We start from the raw sequence: 17,323 nt of genomic DNA, 5'->3' as shown, positions 1-17,323 counted from the left end.
CTTACTTCCCTTATATAAAGTTGGGAAATAGACCCCTAATAAGGATCTAAATTAAAAACAGAAACACAAGGGAGCAGTGGCGGGATAAAGGACAAAAAGAAAGAAACATGAGGAACCGCATTCCTGGTTCCATTATACAACTTTGTCATATGCAGCAACACTTACCTTTCTAAAACCACATGGTCTTTTCCCAACAACTTCTTGTTTGGAAAAGTTGGTTTTACTACACATACTAGCGTGAGAAATGAAGCCTTCCTCCTTCCCACATTAGGTGTAAGAGGCTAACATCAGCAGCTCTCTGTTGTCCAAATCCTTAACTTTTAAAAACTGCTTTCTATCGGAATTACCCTCAGGTTTTAAATCAATCCTCATCATAAAACCCATCTAGAAGACGAGCAAAAAAGGCTTCTGCAACCATGTCTACAGAACCAAAATAATACCAATCCATCTACTAGTCAGGTCTAATCCTATCGCTTTGGTTCATCCACAAACAAAAAGGTGACGGGGGACTCCAGATAATGCTCAGAATCACAGCCCTTGAATTACTTGCTATTATCTGTGCACTTAACACGATCTTTAATCTTGTGTTGTGAAAGTTATAGCTACTATTTTTCATCTTTGTAGAACTTCTGGACTCTCAGAGAATACATGGTGAAAATCCATTAGAAACTTACCTATGCACAGAAGCCAGCACAAGTATCTAGAATTCTCTTATCCTGCAAAAAATGTAACTAGTGAAGGTTTAAAAGCTTCCCTGTCTCACTACATTGAAAGACCACTAATTTGGACATGAAGTAAAACATAGCTCTGCAAGACAAGTATTACAGGCCGTATTTTAAGAATTATTTTTTGACAAATTTTTTTTCTTTGGCCAATACTTTTTCAGTTTTTGACAGATTGAGAAGAGGCAAGGACAGAAATATACATATATGGCCTCTCTGCCTTTTTTTACTCAATCACAGCTCTGCTACTTCCTGTCTTTCAGCTTTTTTAAAGGAGTTACTAACACAATGATTTCTCAGGGCCTGGTGACTAACAAAACATAGCAGTAAGTGCATCACTGACTAATTATCCTCGGAAATTTACAAAATAAGCAGACTTTTAAGATTTTAAATTTTCTATTAAAGAATCTCACAGGTATTTCTGTAAGTTCCTCATGCTTTAGGATCAAAAGGGTCTCAAAAATGCCCTCACATCCATTTCTATAATACTATATCCAGTGAGAGATTTCTTATTTCTCATACTCTCACATGTGCATCCAAAAATATATTTATGTACAATATATTATTACTTATACAACCAATTATGTCAAGGCTGTCAGCATGTGTGATAAAATACTACTAAACATTTTTAGTTTAAGGAACTCTAGAGCATTTCATAATCTCAGATGAAGACAAAAGTACTGATGTAATACTGCAGCGTTTAACGCACAATCCTCTCCCACATGTCAGTGAGTGGGTGAGTATAGCAACCACGAGAACCCTGGCTTCCTTTTCATCATTTATCTCTGTCATAAAGGGATCCTAAAGAGAGAGCACAGTAACCCACTTCCTACTCTAAACTGCAATCTGCAACAGTAACTTTCTAAAGCAACTTTTCATCATATGAAAAATCCGAACATGTTCTAAAAATAAAAAAAAATAATTTAGCTTAGACTAAAGTGCCTGAATGTATAAAAATTTAAGAAAATTGATATCTATCAGAAAGTTAAGCTGGGAGTAAAACAGAGTCATAAAGCTCCAGCCAGCTTTTGGTGGTGAAGAGTCCATGGGGGAAAAGCTGTTCCAATTCTGCCTTGTGCTGCAAGTGGGATACAAAAATAAGAGCAGCAGGACTCCCAATGAACCAAACTGCCACCCACTATACAAGTAGAAACACATTCAGAATTATCTTTAACTTACAAATACACACTGATGTACAGCAAGTTTTCATATCTTACCTGAGTTATCAGCCTACAATAGCCACTAAAGCATTACCAGTTTCACTGGCTTAGTTCTATCACAGAGTTAGCTCCCCTTTCTATACCAAGTAAGTAACAAAAAAGCAAAGAGATTATTTTGCTAGGTCTTGCTCCAACTAAACTATTCATCTTGGTTTAGATAGTTGATTAGAACAGAAATAATGTAATTTAAACTTCATAATGAAAATTACATTAGCAAAATTGACAGTGTAATGGTCTCCCCCTGCTCCCTGGAGCTGATCTGAACATGACGTCACCGAGACAAATGGAAGACCGCACACCATTTCCTTCCCTTGCAGTTTCACAATACAACCCATTCTTTCATACTAAATTCTCAGAGAAGATTTAAAAAAACAACCAACCCCTCCTGAGTAAATATGTAAGTTAATGAACAATGTTGGAAAGCAAAATTAAAGAATCTTACTACCTTGTGAGTTTTTAATCTTAATTTTCCTTTAGTTTTTATAACCCCCTTGTCTGTACCCTTTTCTTCACAAGGCCTATCCCACAACCTGTTAGGAGACAAGTGCAGAAAAAACTTTATTTCTTTCTGAAGCACTAAAAATAAAAAACTGCAGTAAGACCAGATTGTTCTCCTGAACCTTACTCATGCTGAGAACGTAAAGAAGCATCACAAGAGAACACTGTCAATCTCACTGAGTCTCTGGAAGTCATTGGTTTCCACTGGTCTGTTCAATGAAAGGAAACAGTCTCCCAAAGGCAAGTAACATAGAAGGCTGTCAGACTTCTTCCAAAATAAAGGATAGGGTTAGTTTCTAGAGAGACCGATATCTTCTAGTATGTCCTTATCAGACAAACTTTTTATGAGAGTGTCAAAACATTTTTGTACAGTTGTATTTGCATTAGCTTCTTATCAGTTTCTAGCCTTAAATGTATTGCTTAATAATGAATAAAAAGACATAGAACTACCAGGACGTGTGGAATTTTGGTCTGCCATGACTACCGTCTGTAAACTGTATATTTAGACTCCGAAAGCCATCACATGGGATCATTATCAAACACAGCTCTAAGAGTAACGATACAACAGTACAGACTGGTTAGTGTCTTCCAATATGTCCCATTCTGTGCTTTTTCTTTAATATTGGTGAAATTTTCTTTTTTGAAATAACATATACCAAAAATTTACTGTTTCTATGAGGCTCTTCGACACGCTGTAATTTTGACTCCAAAGTGTAAAGACATTAAGTTTAGCAGTGAAAACTCCTTAAGTTGTTGCTAAGAAATTTTACTGAAATCTGGCAATGTTATGCTGCTCCAAAATGGCAACTCCCGTACTTTGTTTTTCTATAAACATTCCTTATCATGGTTAACCACGAGAAAGTAATTCTGAAGCAAAACTAAAAGTGGATTTTCACATACCAAACCAGAACATTACTACTGAAAAGTTTCACACTGTTCCCAACACCACCACTAGCACTCAATTCTGTCAGTAACAGCAGTACTGCAAGTTCTGGCTGTCGGCTGCAGGGAGCATTCCTAGCTTTCTCACCAGACCCAATTCAATTGCAATTACAAGACACCGAACTAACGATACCAGATCGCCGTGCTGGGTCCTAATAGAAGTGAGTGCTTTGGGAGCACTAGAGATGAGCCGTTGTGAAAAACTCATGCAAGAGTTCTCTAAGTAAATACCCATTCCCTCAGCAAGGTAAGCTCCAAGGAAAGTGATATAAAAAGAAAAATGTTATTAGTACCAGGATGTGCAGACATTCAGTATTGAGACAAATCACATAATGTTCTAACAAACAACTAAATATTCAAAGATTAATGTATTTTCTTACTGTACTACTAGTTGCTGGCACACAGATCCATTATCTGTTATCAGTTCATTCAGCTTTAATCCAAGGTGAACTTTTCCCTGGAAAAAAAAACAAGAGAGAAACACAAATAGTTTTAAAAGCCTTTATTTTAAAAGTAGTAATTAGAACAGTAATATAGTTTACAGTTAGAAGGTATTTAAGGTAATTCCAATATATCCACTTCAAGCAAATATCTATTCTAAAGCATGTATCCTGTGGATATGATGGATGCATTTGAACTTCAAGAGACAATGCTGAAGAGAAGCACTATCTTCAGTCGCAGACAGTACATGAATTGGTCAAGCCTCCACAGATTTAACACACACACACACACACACAATTTCTTCCAGCATGAGGAAGTACCAAGAGCAAAAGTCCCTCTCAGTTTTTTTTGTCCTAAGCACGGGATGAACCCTTGAACAAACAGTGAATTTATGAGCATTTCAGGAGAAAGTTTTAAAATTACCTTGGACTCTGAAGGCAGCTAGGTATATTTAGAAAAAGTAGAATGGTATGCAGTAGCCATACCCAGCAACATTTAATATCCAGCTGTGAAATCCTGTCCATCCCACTAGACTGAAGATAATTTAGAAATTTATTATGCATCTCAGTGCAGCTTTCAACTATCTCATGAAGTCTGCTGATGTACTCATGGAACAGTAAATACAAACAAAGAGAGGAAAAGGCAGCAATAATTGCTAAACCTGGCTTCCTCCTTTTCTTTTTCTGAGATGGTAGGATGTTTAAAGAAAAAGAATTCATAAATGATGGCACAGCATCGATGAACTTCAGAACTCAGCAAGGGCCAGCCTACTCTACCCTCTCAATAAAAGGCTCCAAAAACTCCCAACCATGATAGGCAACTTTGTTGGGATGACCAAAATTTGGTACTACAATCTTGCTTCAAACATCTACTGCCTGAACAATACTGCTATTCCTTTCAGTGCCTGGCTATTAGTGCTGGCTTTCACATCTAAGATAACCAGATAGTGACAGAGTCTTTCCTCTAAACCATATTCTCCTCAATATTCTTGGAATTTGTCTATTCGCTAAATGGAACATCAGATGACACTGGTCTGTCCACGATTATGATTCTTAAGGAAGGGACCTGGAAGGTAATTTTAAAGTGTGGCAAAGGAAGCATGCTATAATTTGAACTATAGTTTTGCAGTACAACACTGAAATGGAAGTAAAACCCTTAGCAGACCTTGCACACATTTCTAAAGCACTTATGTTTTGACGTAAAACTGAAATATTTTTATTGTAAATCCCCTGGGGCAAGGGCTGTGTTTCTCTCTCTCTCTACGTCACATGGGAGGAGAAGTGAGTTTCTTATACAAGGAAGTTTTAAACGTAACTATTTTGGGATGCTTGCCAAGTGTTTCGCAAACTGTTAATACATGCATTGGAACACAGGTACATTAAGAATGTATTTGTCAAGCAGAGAAACTCAAATTACAAAAATAGATTTACAGGATAAACCCAGGATACTGAGAAGCATGCCAACAGCCTTACAAGGCAAAGTTTTTGAACGACAAACAAGAAGACAACATTAGTAGTATTTATTGTAACAGCTGACTTAACTAGTTTTAGTAGGCAGACCTTGTGAGTGGCCTAAACATCATCTTTTTGCTTTAAAAAAAAAAATATCACAAATCGTGTGTTCTACACTGAGCAGCAGGAGTAAACTAGAAAGTTTACTGCTCCTGAGAACTATTTATAGATGTAGCTTGTTCAAAAGTCAGCACCATGATGGCTACAGTAACACGGCTCTAAGGAAATACGTCCCTGACTTGTATGGAGAGTTTCAGGTACATTTTTCTTGGTTTGTTTGTTGAGAGCAGCCTGATGGTTTCCTAAAGTGGCTGATCTGTATCAGAATTTTTGACAAAATTTGCAACCAGGTTTTAAACATGGTTGTAACAGATTGGTTTGTGATCAAAACCTAAAGAGACATCAGCCATTCTTATACAATAAATAAGCAACACACTTTATGTGAACACACTTTTCATCTGTAGATCTCAGGGTTGTTCAAAGGCAGGTAGGTATCATTTTAACTCTACAAATGGATTAACAATCAATTTGCAGATACTGATTAAAGGAAGATGGAGCTGTTGATGATGTGGCCAAGATTCATATAGTAACAAAGAGGCCAAAACCAGAGTGTCCAAATCACCGACCTGAACTTCAGAACCACAAAAACAATTAAATGGTTTTGTTTTTAGAATTGCTACTGCATTTTAACACTGCATTTTAAGAGGGTTTTCTCTCCCCACAGTTCCAATATTTTGATAATTTCCACAATATGAAATATTACAAGTATCTATAATAAATACAAGTTTTATAGTTTTCTAAAGCTCTTAAGTGGAAACTGGGCTGACAACTGTATTTTAAATATTTACACCAATAGGCGCTCATATATCGTGCCCACATTCCACACACAGAATCACACTACTGTTCCAAGTGTACCAAGAAGTAACTTTTGACAGTGTTAGTTTTCTGCATAAAACCTTCTCTCCTTTAAATTCAAGAGGAGGAGATGCATACTCTTACCTGAAGGGTAGTCTATGCTTGGGAATGTTATTGAGGGTGGTGGTGGGGTTTAAACAGAGTTAGAAATGCTAGCAGTTATTTTCCAGTTCCTCCCTCAACGTCAGAAACACTGATTACAGTATTTCTCGAACTCTCTGTCCTCTTCCTTCCACTTCCCCCACCTCAATGGAACAAATACCACAACTGAACTATTGAATTTGTTAAGAATAAGACAGATCATCTTTATGCCATACGCTCTATATCAACACCTAAGCAGAAGAAAAAAAATTTTAAGCCAAAAGTTACAGAGCCTTGATACCAAAAAAAGAACCTAAAATAACCCAGGTAATCCACTCAGAAGAATCTCTTTGGTAAACTGAAGTCCTTGCAGCATATGGAAAGTAAAACTGGGGCTCTAGAATACTCCACAAATCACATAATATTCCCACATTTAGTACCGCCTGAATTGTTAATTCTGTGTGCTGACTGCAACAATGCCTCTACATAGCAGATACAGGTTCTATCAGCTTCCATTGGCTTTTTTCCAGCTTTCCCATCCTAAATTAGAGGAAACATACACCATGTTTCTGAAATGTACTACATCTTACTGTCTACCACACTGAGCTCCTAGCCCTATGTAATGGCCAACAGTTCCATAGTACTAGGAATATCCGTTCAACTCTGATAATGCTGAAAGGTTTACTTCACCCAGACCTTTCTTCTTTCCTAGGATTAGAGATCCGAGCCACTAGGAATCTACAAGCTGGCCTGAAGCTTCATCTCCATTTTTTCCAAATTTACACATTCTACATGAACACCAGGGGAATCTATTAGGACTACATTACTTCAATAATTCTAAATCCTATCAATTTTAAGAAAGAGAACGGTGAACGTTAAAGTTACCTTCAAAAACCTTAGAAGTACGTGAAAGATTTTGACCTTATCAATGTATTTTGCAAGTATAGATCAAATCTCTGCAAAATGTTTCTTGCTATAAATAACAAAGATCAAGGGCACGTTTAACAATATGACCTCATTTCAAACCAGCTAAATGAAGATTTAAGAAAAAAAGGGGGGGGGGGCAAGCAATCCTAAGAACAATTTTATTAGCAATTTACTGCTGAGGCTATCTGCATTTTAGAAGACGTGAAGATTATTTTTTTTTTAGAGAGAAATACATTAACAAGTTTGCACCAGCTGCAGTTAAATATGGTCTGTTCCACTCAACTTTTTAAATGCTACTTGATTTGCTTAGTATTCCCACATTCATGTATACTTTAAGAACTAGTGGACAAAGCAAAAAGTTTTAAGAAAACAAGATGAATATCCATTCATAATATTGTTACCAGCAGCAAAACAAAAAAACAGCTAAGATCAAAACACAGAGCAGATGCTTTCTAAAAATCGAAGTAATTTTTACACACTTTCAACGGCTGGGAAAGGGCCACTGTCCTCCCATACACACTTGAAAGGAAATATCCATCACCCTTCTTTCACTAAAAACTTACATTAAGTCAAGCACATAGTGCTTTTACTCTTCTGAACTTTTAATCACATCCACTTCAGATTACCTGTATGCAGAGAGCTGTGGAACCGGAAGAGAAAAAGACCAGTCTAGGAGTGGATTGTGACCCTAGAGAAGTCCTAAATTTATTACAGGTAAGGTGCTTTTAGAAAATGACTGGTCTCTTTATTTCCGAACCTCGCCAACTCAGTTTTATTTTGTAGGAATCTGCCAGTTTAATTCTTGGTAATTCCAGAAAAGACAAAATGTTACATTTAATATATTTTTAAGTCTTTCTAGAAACCATCAAAGTTATTAAACAAACTCAAATGCCTTCCAGTGATACCTTCATTTGTCCTACCAAGGTAGAGCTGACAATTTCCCATACAGACTATAAGAATTGATGAGCTGTAAAGAAAAAAAATAATAATCCAAGATGTGCTTATTAGTAAAGACGACGACAGCCAGTGCCAGAGCACTTACAACTTGGTATGGATTTGGTACATCTACAAGTTGTATACCACAATATTCAATATGCACCTCCACCACTAACGCACCTGATATACAGGCTGCTCCTTAAGTTAGTTTCTCTGTATGAGAAATAGATCAGTGGTACACAGAAAGTACAGATTTCTTCAAACAAATTAAGATTTTTTTTTTTAAGGAAAAAAAACACCAAAAGCCCAACCAAGCAAACTGCAATGTGTCCTGCATATACCCAAGGAACACAAAATAATTCTAAGCCATCCTATTGACTTGCACGCATCAAATTCTGGAGAATACTCACATGGAGGAAACTAGAGAAAAAAACGTCAGCTACATGTATGGTGCCATAAGGAGAAGAGCACATCTGAAAACAATTTTTTTCCCTAAACTGTCATCTAGCTTTATAAACATCTGTGCACCTTTTTCTACACATATACGATGTGAAAGCCTGCTATTTTCAGCCATGTCCCACCAATAATCTTGGGAATCTCCTAGCAACACAGTTCAGTACAGTATAACACATCCAAACCAATGAGATTTCAGCCAAATCTGGCACATGGGAACCGGTCTCAGCTCTGCTCTTACAAATTTCATGGAAAAAGGAAGCAGGACAGAGGAGAAACCTACCCAAATGCCCTAACTCAAGGAAGAATTAACATGAGGAACACAAACCTTAGCAGAAAAGGTCATCCTTTAGTAGGTGTCATGCAGGAAGAGTGCTTTACACAAGCCTCAACCACAGAAAAGTATCAATAAGAGCTTATATTCCACTGTGAGCTACAAAGCCATGGAAAATTCATTTTATTTCCACTCTATAAGAAATTGCTAAATTCTATTAATGGAATATTATAATTGAATTTTCATACTTATATAGTATTATGACCAAAAGTAATCTTTCATTCAATACATTTTTATAACTGAGGAAAAAACCATAGCAAGCACGACAATATTTAAGTCAAAGCAGAAACTGCATTTCAGTTTATATTTGGAAAGGACTAGAATATTCAGAGTGATTAGATGGAGGAACTGGAAGAAGAATGAGACAACTTGCAGTTGGACTAGATGACCTGTAGGTCCCTTCCAACTGAACTATTCTATTATATTCTATTCTAACTGAACAAGAACTGATTTTCAACAGGTAAGAGAAAGTGGTATTCAGATGTTTTTAAAATCTGTCTTCATGTAAAGCAATCACGTGCCCTCCTATATACACAACGGCTGCATGCTAAACTTATCGCTCATAGATGATTAATCCTGGAAAATAACGTGTCTTTTTTTTGAGAATTCTGTGCATATTCACCTCTTGTAAAAGGAGACAGGATTCTCCCTACCCAGAGGGACTTCCAAGTTACTAGAAAAATACAAACACTGCCAAGTCCAAGGCTTTTGCCCTCAGGCAAATCTGAAAAAACACTTAAAATCTAATAAATTGGTTATCACAGCAACAAGGCTAAGAGATTCTCAAGAATACTGTTCTGTTTTCTTCCTCAAACCAAATAGAGAATTGCTACACCTTCTAGAGCCAACTCATGTTTACATATTACTAGAACAATGTCGTCAGAAGAACCTGAACCACAGACCGAAATACAAATCTGAAGTGCAAATTATTTGAGACCGAATGCAGAAAAGTATTCCAAAGTAAGATAAACGAGCACAGTACAAGTTATCTCCAGTTTTGGAGACTTTAACCATTTCAAATAACACCAAAACTGACTAAAAAGAGTTACCTGAACCTCTGAATTAGAATCAACAGGTTGAAGCATAAACCAGTTTTCTTTTCCCGTGTAGCTGCATAAATCTTCTTTTTTGATTGACACCTTTCCTGGGGGAGGAGTCCAGGGAGAGACAAGCATAAATATCACTTTCATCTAAACAGGACAAATATTTAAACAGAATTAAGGTTTGATTTTTGTTTGTTTTGTCTTCCTTTTACTCTTTTTTTAAGCTTATGATGCTATATGAAAAGTTTATGGAAACAACACGAAGCAGAAGTTATCAGAAAAATAGTTTATATAAAGCCCAATTAAGCTGATTACTATGTGTTATCTTGGATATCACTAATAACAAGATCAGGTAAAGTAAGGAACGTTCCACTTGTGGCTGGAAATAAAATAATAAAGATTTGAGAGAACAGAAACGGTGTTGAAGAATGTTTAAATAGGAAACTGAAGGTAGATGCCTTTTGCTCTTCTGATTGCTATTTGGAAAGCTGTTATTATACCAAATTATCTGACATCCTGGTTCAAGTTACTTCCTTCCTCAATTCAAGTAACGTGAAGCCAACTTCCACAGCAGATTGTTAGAGCTTTATAGTGACTATATCCAAATAGCAGCTGCAATAGAGCCATTATGCAGTGGGGGGAGGGGGGGGAATCCACCTCCTGTAATTTTTCACTTAAGCTACATAACACATTTTGCAGCAACTTATAAGTCACTAAGTTACAGGTTGCACTGACAGAGAAAGAATTATCTATAGTTTTAAGAATTATTCCACAATTGCAATTATTGTGGAATTATTCCACAATTCAGTCTTTAAAAGACCTACAGGTAGTGACAACTATTCAAATATTCCAATGAAAAAGAAGTGGAGAAAAAACAAATAGAATTTAAAAAAAATTGAGACTATAAGACTATAAAATGTCCTCTAAGCCTAAAATATAAACATATTTTAGTATAATAGAATAAAGCAAGGAAACAAAATCCCGCTTTTCTAATTTTAAAGGAATATTTAGTTTAAGTGCACTATACGGTGTTTTGAAAAATGCAACACTTTAATAATTGTATCCTGAATACCACAGATGATAATACTGAAAATAATCAAATGTTATGCAAGATGTAGATAGTATCCCAGAACTTACCTATACGCAGGTCTTTTTGTAAAACACTTTTATCATAAATGTAGAAGGACAACCACTGGAATGTTCTTGGAATCTCAAAGTAAAACTCTTCCCCAAAATAAGGGCTGAAAAGAAAGACTGAAAGTTAAAATAGAAAAACACTTTACGCAATTTATAGAGAAGACAAACATTAAAATGCTGCATTTTTACTGCAGTCACAGAACTTAGCCTTTACCACTATACTTATCAATCAAAGCCATCCACAACCTTTTCATTACAAGAACATAAAACAACACTGCAAGTTAAAACTTCATGAGAATGCTTTACATATGTTCAAATGAGGAAAAAAAAAAAAAAAAATCAGAGCGCATACACAGAAAGTGTCTCCTCTGCAACTTCGATTATATTTTTCTGTCTTGAAATTATTCTAGTTGGTTCTCTACCCAACCCAAATGACATCCTGAGACACTCACAAGTTTTATGTTTCTCTTTTTTCATTCTGTATGTTATTAAATTACATTAAAACACAATTTATTAATTACTTCACTGACATTTGTTTAGCTCTAACTTCTGTATCAGATTTGATGCTCTAAGATTCAAACCTGTAAAAAGCCATAAGCATTAGCAACTATAAAACAGAACAGCGAAAAAGAGCAATGTTAATCTCAAATACACGTTCTGCATGCTGAAACAGTCACCACGTTCCTCCATCTAATGAAGTCCAACATAATGTTTACAGTTCACTCCACTTAATTGCCATTTGCAGAGCCCTCTACATAAGACGACTTTGGTCTCCTCTGTGTTAGACATATTTCATACAATGTGTTGGAATCTCCACTCAAGGAATTTATACTTTCATTAAACTTGAGGAGTACTTATTGATGCAATCATAGCCAGCAGTCCAAACGTTGTATCTCGAAAGACTGAACAAAACCACAATGTTATTTTTGTCACTGCAAGTTGTGAATTCTGAAAATCCAGTGCGTCCACAAAAAAACCCCGCTATTTTGGAACTACTGGATTCTAAAAGATTTAAAATACTTTCAATTACCATGTATTAACATCACCAGGGAAAGGTGTTCAGCTTCATGAAACTAATTTTAGACTCTGCTTTCTACAGAGAAGTACTGTGATGACAGTTATACCAAACCCAGAAACAAATTCTTTTTTCCTTCCCAGTAAAGTACCTTTCTGATACTGTATTGTTACAATACTTTATTAAACTAATACAAATATGCTTATGTTTGGAACAATCAGTTCATATTATTACCTACCCAAAAAGATACCAAGAAGAATAGGATATCACCCTACTCTCTTCTCTCCAAAATAATTACAGAAAAAAACCACCAAATGCTTAAGGACCAATGATTCATTAAAGAAGTTAAAAGTAAGAGAGGAGCTGATAACTAAGTTAAAAAGTGGAAAGAACACAGGTAAAAAAAAATCTAGTGTTCCAAATTTCTAGAATTGATATTTGGAAACAAGAGCTTTAACTGCAGGAATTCATTATGAGGGATTTCACAAGTGAAAAAGTTCTTTTTGTTCAAACACAGACTTTTTACCATAGGCTTCAAAGCAGACAAATCGGTATTAGCCTTTGCACTACACTGAGAAATAATTTAAGAATTCTCAGTTGAACAATTTGCTCGTGGTTTTTCAGCTCCCCACTCTTTTTTTTAAATTTCAAAGCCAACGAATTCAGCTTTGATTTTGAGGGCTGAGTTCTTGTCAGCACCACCACTAAAGGTATAAACTCATGAGCATTACCTTTAGCAGCAGTGCGGCCCTAAGCAGCCTCAATTTTCTTATTACCTTTGCTGCTCATTGTAATTGTATTGACATAATAACTCAGACCAAAAAAGATTAAACAAAGGCTTATTTTAAACTTAGGTCAATTCCATGATATGGCTCCCCTAATAGCTACACAAATAATAGTTGCATCAGTACAAACAAAGAGATACTACAGCGGAAAGAGTGAACAGTGGGTGAACTACCTGGCACTGGTATCAAGGGAAACACTGCTACTAACTCAGCTTCAGTCAGGCGTCCTAAGAGGCACGCTAGACTACAATATACATCAACAACTGCACATCACTAAGTCCCTATTCTTGCTGAATCTATGTAATTCTATGCATTCATTTATAATCAGATAAATACTCTGGGATGGAGACTATTAGAAGAGACTTCCAAAAACCTATTTAGCAGCCATATCCTACAGCTAAAGGCAGCAAACTTCACAACTATATCCCCCCCAAAGAATGATCAGACACTAACAATCACTATTTTGACCTCAACATTACACGAAGTCTCAGATTTGGTGAGAAAGAGTAGGTCAATAGTATGAGCATAAATAGAAGGTAATGCATTGTTTTATTCATGTTGACTTATTCTTCCTTACCTAGATTAATACCACTGCCTTATGAATCAGTTGTTGATTATTCTTTAGCAAAGTATGAGGCACAGAGAGAAAATTTAAGGTGGAGAATACAAAGGATTAGTAAAGAAATTCTTAGGTGGATATAGAACTGGCTGAAGGGGTACAATAGGTTATACCAATGAGGAATAATTAAAATGGAGAACTTACTCAACCTGTTCCTCAGGGATTCAGTCAGTTTAGTACTTTCATTTGTGACTTTGATGCAAGAACTTTAAAGACTGTGACAGATACAAAATTAGAAGATAGTGCTAATTCCAAGGAAGACCAGACTGTCATACAGGAAGAACTGGATTACAGTAATACAGAAGATTAAATTTAAATGTGTGACATTCATTGCTCTTCCCCTCCTTGTTACATTAAAATGGCAGTTCTATGCTGGAAACTGAACAATGCCCCTAGATCTGTCATTTGATAAAAGCAACAGTTATATCAACAAGACAATTATTTTTTGCTATAACCTTGCATTTACACAAAGTTCCGTTTGGAAAAAAAGCCTGAATGTAGTTTAAAATAAAAAATGCACCACACACATACCACAACCCCTCCCCAATTCCTCCTATTTGGCCATAGATATTTGAGGAGGCTCACGGATGTTCTTTAAAACTTCCAAGGGAAAAAAATTTCCTTTCTTCAGAACGCACAGAAATCCCACACCATGTCAGGAAATATTTCTTGAGTCATTAGTCAAAATATCCTTCTTTCACTTCAAATTCATGTTTTTCTCATTTTGAAAAGTCATTTGCTTCACATCTGCACTCTTAACAATAGTCCCAGTGCTGGTAGAAACCCAAACCCATTTGCACATTTAAAAAATACATTTCTTTATTAGTTTTCAGTCACTGTAGTCAAAGATAATTTTAATTCTAGTGATAGTTACTTCCACAGACATTTAACTAGCGGATAGTTGTAGAATACAATTTAGATTACAGCTAGTACAAATTTACAACCCAGAATGCAGTGACAAAAACAGACTGTGAATTATGTGTGTAAGAAAAAGCAAGCAAATAATATAAAACAAAACAATTAAATCCGAAGTTGTATTTATGATTAAAATTCTACTATACTACACCTTATTGAAAAGCAATTTATAAACTTTTCAGACTAATAAGAGATCAGAGCTTTCATCTTCCCTTCCAGTACCTCTAGGTTAGTACAGTATTCTAGCTTAACACAGCAATAAGCAACAAGATGGTATAATTAAGTTTCTGAAAAAAGTGTCAGCCTTCATAACTGCATACACGCTAGTAATCAAGTGTAAGCATCCAACTCTGGTCGCTACTAATAGAGGATTACTTATTTTAATACATTTCATCAGTTTGTATGGAACCCTACTCATGCTGTGAATCTTAACACAGCCGTAATTCAGAGGTTGAAGGAGTCGCCTATGTAGTCAGTAGAGACAGAAAGGCACCTATGCGCAAAGAGTGATTCAGAACACTGACTTCTAACTCCTAATAAAATGTTCTCAACTTCGAAATGTTGATTTCCTATCACCTGAAAAATTCTCAATTTGGGGGTGGGGGGGGTGGGGTGGCGGGGTGTGTGTGTGTCACTTGAGACCCCCCCAAACTGTTCTTTTGTCATAGTGAAATTTTTCTTCCTTTCCTCTGTAAAGTACTAATAGCATTGCTTTCATTTAATCAAGTTTCATTTAAAACTTCAGCACTATTTAAAAAAATTTTGATGGCTAAGGCAATTTATTTTAGCAAATGTTTTACTATGCAATTAATATTTTATTATCAGGTGATTAAAGTATATAAATTTAGTAATTCTTAAACAGAACACAATAAAAATGTCTGCATAAACATTAAATGTAACAGGTCTTGTTTCTAAGCATAGTAGTTACTTTTAGGGTTCCAATTATTAACATGTCAAAAATCGGACAGCAAAATCTTTCTTTTTAAAAAGACACATTGGGTTCCCTTTTATCCATCAAACTACTGTCTATTTGGAGGGGAAATTTTAAGTTTCTGCTTTATCAATACAGTCTCTTTAACATTATTCTCTAAAGGATTACTCAACTGAGTTTGTTTTGGTAATCAAATCTCAATTGCAGCCAGTTAAATTCTGAAAATTTTCTGGATCTGACTACAGCAGTTACAGATCAGGAGTATGAGCAAAATATTTGTTCCTGATTGCATGTATGTGGTGTTTGCTTTTCATGCAGAAGCATAAGGAGGCTTTAAGAGAATGTTTTGAAAAAGTAAAATTCACTATTTAAATTTGCAATATGAGCAGTATGCTGTTCCTCACCTGGAAACATCTAGAAAGATAGCTCAAAGAACAAACACTAACAATAAAACCACTGGAAACAACAAGAATTAGGAAAACTTTCAAGAGTTTGAACAGGCTTTCTGGGTTTTAAGAGCAAGGTTTAACATCTCTTCCAGATAACTGAAACTGCCGCTCAGATATTCTGAACAATGCAGCTGCAATGGTGCTTCAGTATGTGTCATCACTGAACTTCAGAGTTCTGATACATACAAGCACCTACACTACTAAAGCTTTGTTATCATGACTTTTTTGTTTGGTTGTTTTTAAGGCTCTAAGACAGTAGCAGAATCTACAACTAAGCACTGCTCACAGAGTCAAAGCAAGCCGTTCTGAGTGCTGGTTATAGTTTCGAAAACAAGAATTTCGGGAGAGAATGAGGCCTATTCAGGGGGACATCCCACAGCACACAAAACTCTCATACATGGAAAAGTTCCAGTTCCTTCATTCTAGAAACAGGTTTTACAAGACAGACACTAAAAGCAGAATTCCACCAATACAGACCAACCGCATGTCAGAAGTAGGAAATGACATGGAGAGCAAGTACCAAGTAGATTTCTTTCCCTTGAAAACAACCCGGGGCAAGAAAACGAATGTTATGCTGCCCAATGGAACAGAATAAAGTAACAGTGAAATATGTTTTAGCATGCTTCATTTTAAAAGCACTGTACTACTCACAAGCCTCAATTTTGTCTCTTTCAACTACTCTCACAATTTACACATTGCTGTAACAGTTGAGTAGCTGCCACAAATCAGTTCTCATTTTAAAGAGGTACAAGCAAAAGCACATGCACACTGACACATATCTTGTTTTTATTCTGAACCGAGGCAGTCTTGCTTATCATCTCCATTTGAAAATTAAGCTTACCTTAAAGATTTTTCAACTACCTGTGTACGAAAAACTTCTTCTTGATCCAAGTTTATGGTGCAGAAAAAGTCTCTCATTTTGTTGGGTACTAAGTGTTTGGCGTCATCTGTAAATAAAAAAATTACTGTAAATAAAAAAATTACTGTAAATAAAAAAATTACTGTAAATAAAAAATTACTGTAAATAAAAAAATTACTGTAAATACTGAGGGGGAAAAACACACAAAATATTAGGCACAAGAATTTTACAGTTTTAATGTGTGTCCAAAATTTACTTTTCCATTCAGTTAGCCTGCATTTCCACATTCATTTTCAATTCGTAAGATCCAATAGTGTACAGGAATTTCTACATCCAGCTTCACGTGGATGAGAGTCGACAGGAAGAGGACAGCACACTGACTCATGAACACCACTTCCTGCAGCACCTGCACTTTCCCTTGAGAGGTCTCATCTCGGGCTTGACCCTGCGTAGCTTGCTAAATCCGAGAAGCTTGCAGCCTGAGGTGATGTGGCATTAGGTCATAAGACCAAGACATGATCTGGCTGAGCTATTGTTCACTTAGTATTTCCTCCGCAAATATTTTGGCTAAAGGAAGCTGATTAATAAGA

At 36.0% G+C, this 17,323-nt stretch overlaps 1 protein-coding gene across 1 annotated transcript in view; it reads right to left on the bottom strand.

Moving 5' to 3' along the window:
• Window positions 1-17,323, bottom strand: part of RASA2 (RAS p21 protein activator 2) — a 50,283-nt gene that overhangs the window by 26,518 nt on the left and 6,442 nt on the right. The window contains exons 2-5 of the mRNA XM_059822411.1: window positions 16,716-16,821; window positions 11,161-11,264; window positions 10,030-10,124; window positions 3,763-3,839 (exon numbers count right to left, since the gene is read on the bottom strand). Coding sequence (XP_059678394.1) covers window positions 3,763-3,839; window positions 10,030-10,124; window positions 11,161-11,264; window positions 16,716-16,821 — 382 coding nt within the window. The remainder of the gene's footprint in view (window positions 1-3,762; window positions 3,840-10,029; window positions 10,125-11,160; window positions 11,265-16,715; window positions 16,822-17,323) is intronic.

The sequence above is a fragment of the Gavia stellata genome, chromosome 11 (genome assembly GCF_030936135.1).
Source record: "Gavia stellata isolate bGavSte3 chromosome 11, bGavSte3.hap2, whole genome shotgun sequence".
Lineage (NCBI taxonomy): Eukaryota > Metazoa > Chordata > Aves > Gaviiformes > Gaviidae > Gavia > Gavia stellata.
The sequence above is the reverse complement of the archived record's forward strand: the minus strand, read 5'-3'. Positions and strand labels throughout refer to the sequence as shown.